At 39.3% G+C, this 11,432-nt stretch overlaps 2 protein-coding genes and 1 long non-coding RNA gene across 4 annotated transcripts; 1 reads left to right on the plus strand and 2 right to left on the minus strand.

Annotated features, from left to right (window-relative positions):
* Nucleotides 1-1,258: 1,258 nt before the first annotated feature.
* On the minus strand, nucleotides 1,259-5,190 carry LOC114865962 (kallikrein-6-like). Of its 2 annotated transcripts, none has more exons than XM_041070540.2 (5): nucleotides 3,780-5,190; nucleotides 3,503-3,697; nucleotides 2,739-2,803; nucleotides 2,200-2,612; nucleotides 1,259-2,100 (listed from the first exon to the last, which is right to left on the minus strand). In XM_041070540.2, the coding sequence occupies exons 1-4, from the start codon at nucleotides 4,013-4,015 to the stop codon at nucleotides 2,224-2,226; spliced, it is 885 nt and encodes a 294-aa protein (XP_040926474.1). In that variant the 5' UTR covers nucleotides 4,016-5,190; the 3' UTR covers nucleotides 1,259-2,100; nucleotides 2,200-2,223. The 2 variants fall into 2 exon arrangements, with proteins under 2 accessions (XP_040926474.1, XP_040926477.1); XM_041070543.2 differs by lacking the exon at nucleotides 1,259-2,100 and having other exon boundaries at nucleotides 2,170-2,368; nucleotides 2,455-2,612.
* Nucleotides 5,191-5,289: 99 nt separating this feature from the next.
* LOC114861683 (uncharacterized) lies at nucleotides 5,290-7,109 on the plus strand. Its single transcript, XR_005897624.2, has 3 exons — nucleotides 5,290-5,422; nucleotides 6,592-6,659; nucleotides 6,778-7,109. It is a non-coding gene; the product is annotated as an uncharacterized LOC114861683 (long non-coding RNA).
* Nucleotides 7,110-7,156: 47 nt separating this feature from the next.
* Nucleotides 7,157-10,387, minus strand: LOC121201653 (granzyme F-like). The gene is made up of 6 exons (XM_041070544.2): nucleotides 10,192-10,387; nucleotides 9,435-9,621; nucleotides 9,053-9,256; nucleotides 8,491-8,552; nucleotides 7,775-7,920; nucleotides 7,157-7,694 (listed from the first exon to the last, which is right to left on the minus strand). Exons 1-6 carry the CDS (start codon nucleotides 10,274-10,276, stop codon nucleotides 7,494-7,496), a joined length of 885 nt encoding a protein of 294 aa, XP_040926478.1. The 5' UTR covers nucleotides 10,277-10,387; the 3' UTR covers nucleotides 7,157-7,493.
* Between the last annotated feature and the right edge of the window lie 1,045 nt (nucleotides 10,388-11,432).

Here is an 11,432-nt window from a genome sequence, read left to right on the forward strand (position 1 = left end):
ACGGTCTATGAGCAGGGAAATGAATGAGCCGAGTGGAGGATCTGTGGGGGTGATGCTGATCTGTTCAATCTGCTACAGGCGTCATCTGTCTCACTTTGCTTTCATAGAGGGCATCGCACCAAAGCAGCCATGACAGTGACTCCTCTGTCCGATGGCACTGACTACAGATGTGATTAATAATGTGAGTGGAAGCAACAAGGTGGGAAAAGCTGTGATTATTTAGGTTCATTTCAAAAAAATAATTGGCCCTGTAAAACAAAATGGCTCCATCATCTAATTGACTGTACCAGCTGTAGGTATAAGACTGGAACATCAGGTTGAGGCCTCACTAGGAGACATTTAAAAACCACAGGAGGCTTTTCTTCATGTCAGACATCCAATGGCTGACATTTATTCTCAGTTCAACATCACCACCATCAACTGCTCTAAATGCCACTTCGTGGAATCAGCTCCTCAGGACTCAGGCTCGTTTTCCAACCCTGTCAGGACGTTCTTTGACAGGTGCCTTTAAGACATTCTGACATTATGCTGATGCAGATCTGTTCTTTTTTTAACTTTGGCTAAAACTGCATTATAATAAACAAAACTTAATGGATGTGCTACTTCAGAGCATTATAAGATGGATTCAATGTTTCATGTCAGAATGACGGAGGTGGAACGATTCAATAAAAAGATGAACGTGAACCAAAACCGTGGAACGATTCAATAAAAAGATGAACGTAAACCAAAACCGTGTTTAAGCTCAGTGGCCTTAAAATGACTGCAGCTCCACAGGTGCGACTAGCTAACAGCTAGCTAGCGGTAATTAGCTCGTTAAAATCACAGTTCATAACAGAATAACAATTAGCGTTAACAGCTAACTGCTAGAAGCTAACTCACCTGGAGGAAACTGGGCTTTGTTACTCAGCTGTTACATTTACGTAGTAAAACAGACAGATGAAGTTTTCCAAACATGCAGCGTTGTTATTTTCTCACACACTGCGTTTTGCCCATGAACCCGGTTCCTTCATTTCTTTTTAAGGAAAAACACCCACACCTGCACGTAGCGTTAGCCTCTAGAACATCTACTGCTAATAAGCGTGTGAGGCGTTTAAGGCCCTCTGTAATTTCGCAAACAGGTTAGTGTACGCATTTGCTATAATAACTTAATTCTAAATAATTCTGGTAACAGTACATGAGTTCTACCCCTGTTCATACTGAAATAAAACGATAATCATATGTACACCAGAAAGAGTAAAAATCAATAAATGTTCTTTAATGTTCTGTCAAAAGCAACCTCAAGCAGTAATACAGTAGATTTGCTCCTCAACTACTCACTCAAACAACTGAAGCATATAATAAATACTGTACTTAATAGTTCACCACACGCTACGTGTCATACAGTAGAAACAGGTTTAAAGCGCTTTATTTATCTGAGGAGAGGGAGTCTATAGTGAATCTAGTTTCTACTCTAATCCATATGTCAAACAGCCGCCAGTAAAGGTGACGTCTGCTCTGCAGCCTTTTCAACCACATTATCCTCCACTTGATGGTTCAGGACCTCAGGCCGACAGCTCTGATTAGGATCAGTAGTGACTCTGCACTTTATAAGCCTTAATGTGTTCTAAACTCACCAGTCAGGTTCAAGCTTTGTCTGCTCTGAAGCACATGAGAGTGAGATTAATAGAGATTTAGTAACAGAAGCAGGAAACTCAGAAATAACCTGTGCTTCTGTAGCTTTGCATGGAGCCTTTTTCCAATGATTATGATTCATATATTTTTGTCCATTAAACATTTTAACAAGTTCAGAGAGCAAAAACAAAACAAGTCAGAAGTTTTAACAGTTGAACCAGTACAACATGCAGTGAGTGTTTGGTGTCGACATCCAGGTTTGTAATGTAGGAGTTCAAGTCACCTCTGAATTCCTCAGTCCAACCTTTACACCTACAGCACTGAGCCTGAACCACCACACAAACACCCACATGCACCCAGTGGATTTGTGCTGTTCCTGCTGCAGTCACACACTACAGTCCAGCCCAGTAGTGCTCAGTGTTTGTTCAGTGTTCAGAGGTTTTAGCGCTGCTAGTATCTGCTGTTACTGGTGCTCAAACCGTACAATATCTGATATGAAACAGAGATCAACAGAAAGCATCCTTTGATGTTTAGATGATAATTTATTCCGTATGAGTCTCTAACAGTTTACAGTTGAGCACATCTCACCTTAGACTGTTTCATGTCAAGTGATTATTTTCTTGATCCAAGTTGTGTACTGTGGATTACAGAGGTCCATGAATGCAGCTGGTCTGACACAAACAAACTCAGGATCACCAAGAAAAGAGATGACTCCATAAAGTCTGTCATTGAACACCACGCCTCCACCGGAGTCTCCCTGTGAGACAGAAATACATCATTTATGCTGCAGGACAGATATGTCCCAACGTTACTAAACCTGAATGTGGACAATGTGCAGCTCACGTAACATATGTCGACTCCAGGAGAGCGTCCACAGAACCAGTGCTGGTTCTCCTTGACTCTGTGGACCTGTGGGAAATTTAACTGCAGCCTTGTTTTGAGGTTTTCACAGTCGACAACTTGTATGTCTGCACAATGGAGGTTGGATGAGGAGCCTGGTCCTGGAGAAAAAATAAAAACACACTAAACTAAAAATTGTATTGTATTACACACAATTAACATGTTATATTAATTAAACACTGACATTAAAAAGTATATTTATTAAGATAAATCATAGAATGTCCCACTTCGTTCATTGTTGGGGCCTCCAGTAGTGGCAGCGTGTCCGGCTATGTGGACTGTGGAATGACTTCTAGAAACATCAATAAGGACAGAGTTATAACTTACAGACTGGAAACATGATTTCTGCTTCAGCCAAGTTACTGTTTATTTGGAGATTCTCCTTGAATGTAGTCGCAGTCAGCTGCATTTACCCCAACATTAATTTAAAACTTAATTTGATTCTCAAGTGTTGGTTTGGTTTTTTGGTCCGTATTCTGTCAATTAATAGCTTAGTCAATTTTCTACCAATTTCTGGACTGGAGCAAAGTCAGAGCTGATTTACAAGCAGCCTGAGAAAACCAAAACCTAGACGTGATTTGGTTCAGTCAGACGCATATGGATTAATTATAAATGAAGGTGAACAGAACAAACATGTTTTCTCATTGTTCATGTGATATTTGTTTAGTAAGATAAGTTAAAAAAGCCTTTAATAGTGTCACAGCGGAGAAATTACTACACACAACAGCAAGTTCAGGGCAGAGGAATAGAAAAACATTGAAAAAGACACTTTGTGACACTTCGCACACAGTACAACACAACACAGTACAGGTAGAATAAGTATGAGGTCTTAAAGGGTTATTGCACAGTAAAAAAATATAAATTGTTGCACATTATGTAAATAATGCATAATCTATAACAATAGATAAATAATAATGTACATAGTTTGCACAAATATTGTACAGAGGAGATTCGTTTTTGTAAAAATCAGTTATTTACAAATCATGCTCACATTTCAGGGCTGCATTCACAGTCAGGTAGTGCTACAGGCTGAACGTCAGTGGGGGTCGGAAGCTGCAGTAACATGATGTCGTGTAACCTGATGTTGTTGTTGATGTCTTTATCAGTGAAGATCTCAGCTTCTGCAGTAATTTTAATTTCCTGGGCTGGAGCTCTTTGATGCATGACTACATCTGCAAACATGGTCCTACATGAACGTAGAAACACAGTGTATGTGTGAGTAACAGATGTTTCCTTTCAAAAAGACCAGAAGCGTGCATTCATCGTACCGCCCCGGCTTCAGACAGTGAGCTGCTGTCAGAACCCAGCGTTTACTGATCAGAGAGCCTCCACACGAGCTGGAAGCTCCACCAGCGCTGACGGCTCTCAGTCTGACGTGATACGGACGCTCACACTGTTGACCTCCAATGACTCTGTTCTGTAGAACCATCGCTGAACTCTCTGTGAAACCTGTGAGAGAAAGTCTTGTACATGACAGAGCAGGGTGCCATATGGTACAATGCATTCAAACCTTTATAAACAGATAGAAGTTATTAATTGTGTGGTTATTATGACATTACATGACATATTGAACATAAGAGGAAGTTGACCACTCACCAATCCACAGCAAACAGAGAGAAGGTATCAGACAAGTCATTGCTCTACTTCAGGCTTTTTTTACAGTGGCACTGTTATTATGTCATAAAAGTTATGACAGCTACAGTATGAAAGTTTCAGCTCAACCTCATTGGTTCCAGAGCTCCTGTCAGGGTGTTGTAGATGAAGGACCCACATGCACAGCACAACACAGCGTTTGTGATGTTAAGAGGACAGTTTATTCCAGAATACAGAATCCAATCCAGGCAGAGTCATACACGGGAGATCAAACGGGGTTTAAACAGGATCAGGCAGAGACGGCGTCAGGGACAGGCAGAGTCATACACAAGAGATGGATTACAATACCAAATCATCGGGCGTCAGATCGTGGTCGGGCAGGCAATGTCGGTAACATGCAGCGGTAGATAATCAAGGCAGACAAGGACTAGGCAGGCTCGGAATCAAAGGTCTAAACGGGAGGCACGATACATGGCAACACGAGACAACGAACGCTGGAAAGTGGTGATCACACGCAACAATCTGGCAGGTAACAGGTGTGAGAAGTGGAACTTAAATACGGAGCCGACTAATGGCAGATGAGATGCAGGTGTGGGTAATGAAGACCGGTACAGACAGGAAACAGCTGAATATGTGGTGTTTAACCGGAAGTCCTTTCAGAATAAAGGCGGCCATAAAGCCCGGACGTGACAGCTCCACACATGTATTATGCAAACTTTATTACTCACCTTCCACTCCAGGTTAACTACTCTGACAGCGTATGGTTCATTTACATATTGTCACATATAAGTGACACCTTCTGTGAAGCAAGAGCTGGAGTACATGATGAACAGTTCACTGACTAACAAGCAAATACACAACCATATTAATTTACACTGATTAGATTCTTAACTAGATACTTAACTATGTGAAGGGGATTGAGTCATTGTGGACATAAGAAGTGGAGAATAGTGGATTTTGTCTACAACTGTTCAGTGCTGTCATGATCTGGGTTTTGGTTTCTAGTTATTTCCTGTTTTATTTTGGTAGTCTCCTGGTTTCTGTGTCCAAGCTTCACTTCCGGTTCATGTCCTGTCACAGCTGTCCCTGCTTCACCTGGTCATTATCCACACCTGCACTCTATCAGCAATCAAGTCACTGTGTATTTAACCACCACCTGTGTCCTTAGTTCTCCGCCAGATTGTTTAGTTCCATACCTTGTTCCAGTGTTTCATGTCTAATCCCTTGTTTTTCGTTCCTGATTTCCTTGACCGTTGTATCCTGCCTGATCCTTGTTTGTACCGTTGCCGGAGAAAGACCTTGGACTGAACAACTGATCGTGAGTTTTGCTTAACCCTTGTCTGTACCTTTACCGAGACCTCATGTGCACCGAACCTTGTCTGATCACTGGACTCGAGATTGCCTGCTCCCTGCCGTATGTCTTTGCCAAGCCTCTGTGTATGCCCTGGACCGTCTGACCCCGCGTTACCCAAATAAACCTGTGTTTGATCATTATCCTGCCTCTGTGCTGTGCATGTGGGTCCGACGCCTGCCTCCGAGTCTGACAAGTGCACTTTCAAAAAGCAGAGAGAAAAGATCAATGTTTATATTTCTGAGTTGACATATTTCTATATAAATTAATGTGAAAAAGAACAAAACAAAAATGCAATGTTTCTTGTATAGCTGTCTCACTTTTTATTGTAAATTTTAATGTGACTTCATTGTGCACTCGAAAAATCCGGATTGGGTGTATGTTACTTAAATTATTAACATAATTTTAACATGCAACTTCAACAATAAAAATTCTTTTGTTGGCACTGCCGCTTCTTCAGGATCCTGACGTAAAGAAAAACACCTGTTCATGATGAGAATATGCTGGTTTTAAATAAGCTTATCTGCACTACTACTAGTGCAGGAATAAGGAGTAAGACTTTTTCGCAGGTCATCGCGCGAGCGCGGGATTTTCCAATTTCAAATAACCGACATTAGCGTTGTTCCTCTGTCGGTTTGGATGTGACTGGGATTTTAGGATTCAGAGGCATTCGTTCAGGTTGGTCCTCCTGATGTTCTCCTCCATTGGCCATTCTGTGAAAGTGCCCCATTCTAGAGCTGAGAAGAGACTGCAGGACAGGGAATCACCTGCTAGTGTCGCGTCAGATTCATACATGTCCACAGGTTGTTTAAGGAAAAGCAAGAGGGAATGAAAAGACATAAGATAAATAGACTTAAGGTATTTGGAGATGCAACGAGTGCAGCGTGACTGTTTCTAGTAGATACGACTGTTGCAAACAGAAGGCAAGAAGTTATTAGAGATGAACCCTTCATCACGAGTTCAAAACCACATTACCTGCTCTCGTCTGTGTTTCTGAGGTTGGTCAATTAATATGTGTATGTGTACAATGTGATTGTGATCAGGGAAACAAAATATATTGATGTATCAAAAAGTATTGTTTACACATTTGCCATTCAGTGCATTGATAACTTGTACTTTTTTCTTTTTAATTTAAGAATAAATTTAAGAACTACAACAGTTAGTTCTTCATGCTGGATGGTTTTTCTTCAGACCTGAATGGATGGTAAGAATGGTTTTTATTCCATGTAAATTAAAAATTTGATAGTGATTTATACTGTATATGCTTTAAAAGTTGGAGTATTTTTTATAACATCATCCACTATTTTAATTTTACATTTCAGATCGTGGACGCCATGAAGAAGCCATGATGGAGACAATGCTTGAAGATTTTGTCATTCACAAAGATGCAGAGGCAGATGATGACCCTGAAGATGTAGTCATCATTTCAAGGCCTGGATGAGTTGGGTCGTGTCCCACCTGCTGCGATGTTGTTTGCTCTTGTATATGCTCTCAACCTCAGCTAACCTAAAATTTGTTTGAAATATTGTCCCAATGCTGTATGTACAATACTGGATGTTGGCGACATTTTGTAGCTGCCTTTGACATTTGAATGCTGTTTTATCGTTTTTATGAAGCTTATAAAGTATTCTAACCAGTCTAAATCCAATGTGCTTTGTGTCTTCTCCAACCTACACACCAGCTGGGGATATATGTTAGTTTGCATAATAGAAATGCTGTTTCAAAGATGACTTTATTTGTATGTAATTTTGAAAAGTTAATCTTGGCACAAAACATTTTATAACTTTACATTGGTTGTGTTAAAATAGCATAATTTATTATTTTAATTAATTTAAACGTATTAGCTTGTTGTTACTACCCTATAACATTAGGTAACAAACATTAATATCATGCACGTTCAAATAACCCAAGAAAATCATGTTCGATCAATCATAAAACTGAACCATGGACATTAGGTAACATTAACACCAATATACTGTATCATGTTGCTACATCCTGTTTACATTTGGTTCACTAAGCGAAATGGTTTCTTGCTATATTAACCCATTTTATTTACAATTCCTTCCCAGAATTTTCTTTTCTTGTCCCGTTTTCTTTCTTTGAGGGTGTTTTTGATCCATTTCATGTAGGGACAGACCTTCAAGTACCCAAATGTCCCACGATTATTATGACATATAGGGCCATTTGAGACAACAGCGTGTATCCTGTTATTGAACACCACTCCACCACCAGAGTCGCCCTGAAGAATAAATAGGTAAACATTAGTTTGCCTGGACGCATAAAAGTAGATGGGAAATGATGGACACTATGTCTACTCACTCCACACGTTTCCCCTGCATGGGGTTTTGCACAAAGCCAGTATCCATATGGCTCATTTGGCATACATGACTGTATAGTTGTTTGATAGTTCCTACACTGCTCAACTTTCATCTGTGCACATTGGAGTTTTGCTGGTTGAATTTTCACTAGTGAAAAACATCAAGATAAATAATGACTTTTTTTTTCAGTGTACATAAAGCACATAAATTAAATCCAAACTACTATTTGTTCATTAGACAGTGATCACTTTCTGAAGCTGGTGGTTTCCTCTTGAAGTTACAGGAACCAAATTCGTTTTAAATGTGCCACATTATGTAAATGTGTGATCTTATAAAACAGGCCACTGAGGACCACAGAATGTGTCTGTAAACGTCCTGCTGAGGAGGGGCACAGTGTGTGTCTATGGTCTGTCAACACTGATGTGGAGGCAGTGGTTGGTCAGAGTCTGGTCAGGGGCATCGCAAGGAGGAGAAATCCTCCATTACTGTTTGAAGACGGGATTCTATTAAACAGGAACATGCAAAACAGCAGCAGGTGCAAATCTAAACGTGTGTTTGTGTCCATACAGAGCTACAGAAAAGATGACTAAGTAATTTATATCAGTCAGTACTTTTAGCAACTGAACTACAACAACTGAGAAGTAGTCCTTATACAGTAGTATTACCACCATTGTAACCTATATATAAGTTAATAATGACTTTTATTAATAGCCTTACCTTCATGATACGTTGCATCTAATTGACAATTGCCATACCCTGCTACTTCAACCAAGTCATTTCTAGAAAATGAAAATAGTGAATAAAGATAAAAACATATTACTACTGTAGCACAATATTATTGTAAGACACAGCTTTAAACATACATTTACACTGATTAGATTCACTATTTAACTATGTGAAGGGGATTGAGTCATTGTGAACTTAACAAAGAAGTGGAGAATAGTTTCAAATAGAATAGAGCACTTTCAAAAAGCAGATCGAAAAGATCAACAATGTTTATATTTCTGAGTGAAGCTGACATATTTCTTTATAAACTTTAAAGTCTGTCAGCTCTCCAGGTAACATTTTACATTTCTTTTGATGTATAATCATTTTTAATATTAAATTGGTTAATAGATTTATGTATTGTTTTTGTTTTGTATAAGTATATTTAATATAACTCATCAAACATCACAACATAATCAAACACAGTAATCCTGGAAAATTAATGAATGCAACCGAAAAATTTCAATGCTGCATAAATTTAAAATGAAGTCGACACAAAAAACAGAAAACTTACATTTTAGGCTCATATTTGGCAGAGCACTTAGGAAGCTTTATGGGTTTGATGCCTGTGATTTTCTTAGGCAGCCGCAGTAACATGATGTCATGAACATTATTGTTTGTGTCTTTAAAAGGGAATATGTCTGCTTGATTTATTTCCATTTCCTTCTTATTGTTACCTGGATGAACTCCTACAATCACATTCATAGCACCAGAAGTCCTACAAGCAAAAAGAGGTTAGAGGGAAAAATCATACCAAAAGTTGTACAATTCCTCTCTGTGTGTATTGGAAACAACAGTTTAGAAACTACAACACTTTTAATGTGAGCAAGTAAAACTAAGAGTGAGTTTTATTGTATAATGTTTCTGGTTTTAAAATCAAATTGTGCTTTTCTTACCATGACGTATTCCAGCAGTGAGCTGCAGTCAGAATCCACTGATTACTGATCAGAGAGCCACCACAGACATGATAGTATTTACCATCGTATGGTCTTAGTCTGACATGGTACAGACGCTCAGATGGGGAGCAGTTTCTACCTCTGTAGATTCTTTTCTGCAGATGTCCAGCTGCGCTCACTGAAACAGCTTAAAGAACAAGTACAGAGTGAATGTGTGATGAAATAGTGTCTTCAGAATCGAAAAAGTTATTTGTCAGTGGCAGATGTTTTAGATGTAGATATGTTCTAGTAACTAGTAAGTTTAACCTTTGTTAAAAAGGTCCAAGAACTAAGGCCAACACTTTAATAAATCAGACATCAGTCAGGAAGAAACTGCTGCTTTCAAGTTTTTCTGATAAATCTGTTTTAAATACTAACAATGCAACTCAGAATATGTTTAACTGAGAAAAATAAACAAACAAGTCACAAGTCTAAAGCATTAATACATTTCAAAAAGATTTGTGCCATATTTGTTTTTCAATTCTGCACAAAGAATAACATTCTTTTTCCGACTGTTTGTGCGTCTCACTGTTTTCTTTTGTGGCTGCGCTGCCAAACAAGTTTCCCACTGTGGATCAAACCAAGTTCACCTTATCTTATTTTAAATTTTAGTTGGAGTTATGGTTTATTGACCCATTGTGTGACCTAATATCCATGAGGTTCATTTCATTAACATAACATTTATTCAAAGACACACAAATGTAGTACTAGTACTCACTGATACACAGGAGAAGAAGTATCTGAAGGGAAGCCATGGTCCTCAGAGTCCTTCCAGTCTCTGCTCTGCTGAGGGTTTGGCTCATTTTTATATTATTCTGTCCTGCGGAGCCACCAATTACATTATGACAAGTTATCACCACAACCCCATTGGCTGCTGGTTTATCTACACTTAAACAGAAAGAAGAAGTATCTGAAGGGAAGCTATGGTTCTCCTTCCAGTCTGGTTTATCTACCTTTAAAACACAGTATGTAACAATATTTTACTGGACAAAGACCAAATGTCAATATAAATAAAAAGGTATGACAGCAAATATGAGTGGATGCAGCACAGTGTGTTTGCTCAGGAGACATGGTTGCAGTAGTAATAAATACTAAACTGATGTTTTGATGACTCTATTTTATAAAGAGTAGACATATGTATGTACTGTCATTCAGATGAGAGGTGAGTTTACCCTGGACAGGTCAGTTCATCACAACCACTCTTACCTATGACCACTTTAGAGTCTCCTGTTAACTGGACTGTGTCTTTGGAATGTGGGAGGAAACAGGAAAGAAAAGACATGGGGACAACATTCCTCCAGTCAAACCTTCCATGGAGGAACATCTACTCCCAAGTGGGTCAGACTGGTAAAATCTTGGAATATATTTTTTCAAAACAACAACTTCAGATTGTTTTCTTTGTTTTAATATGATCCACATAAAACATAAAGCTGGAGCCTGAGGACAGTGTGTCCAAAATAATACAAGCACAACTTCACTATTAATCATAAAGTACCTCAAGTTATTTGAAAATTCTGAGGACAAAGAACACAAACACACAACGCCTCAGTGACTCATAGTCTCACATCTCGTGCAGCTCTTTACAGTGATTCGACTGATACCTGGCCTTCAGCTTTCACCATCGCATCAATAACAGGCGTCACATCCTGAGTGGAGCCAACTTCAGGATGTGAATCAAGTGGTTGTGAGAGACTTTAGTGCAGCTTTGTTTTACACTCACTACAGAGGAAACTTGCTCATAAAGATGTGGTTCTGAACCTGCACAGCAGTTTTGCAGTGAGGGCTGTAAAGTTGGTGTCACCTGCAGGAGATTCTGATTAAATGTGTTCACGCCAGTTGCCACAGCTTTTCCCGACTCACCCTCAGTCTGTTGTTTCAAGCTGATGGTGACGGTGCAGATCAGGGATTCACGGTGAATGGAGTCTTTCTCCAGTTCACCAAAGCCCTGAAAGCATTGCT

This window comes from Betta splendens, chromosome 1 (assembly GCF_900634795.4).
Source record: "Betta splendens chromosome 1, fBetSpl5.4, whole genome shotgun sequence".
NCBI classification, from domain to species: domain Eukaryota; kingdom Metazoa; phylum Chordata; class Actinopteri; order Anabantiformes; family Osphronemidae; genus Betta; species Betta splendens.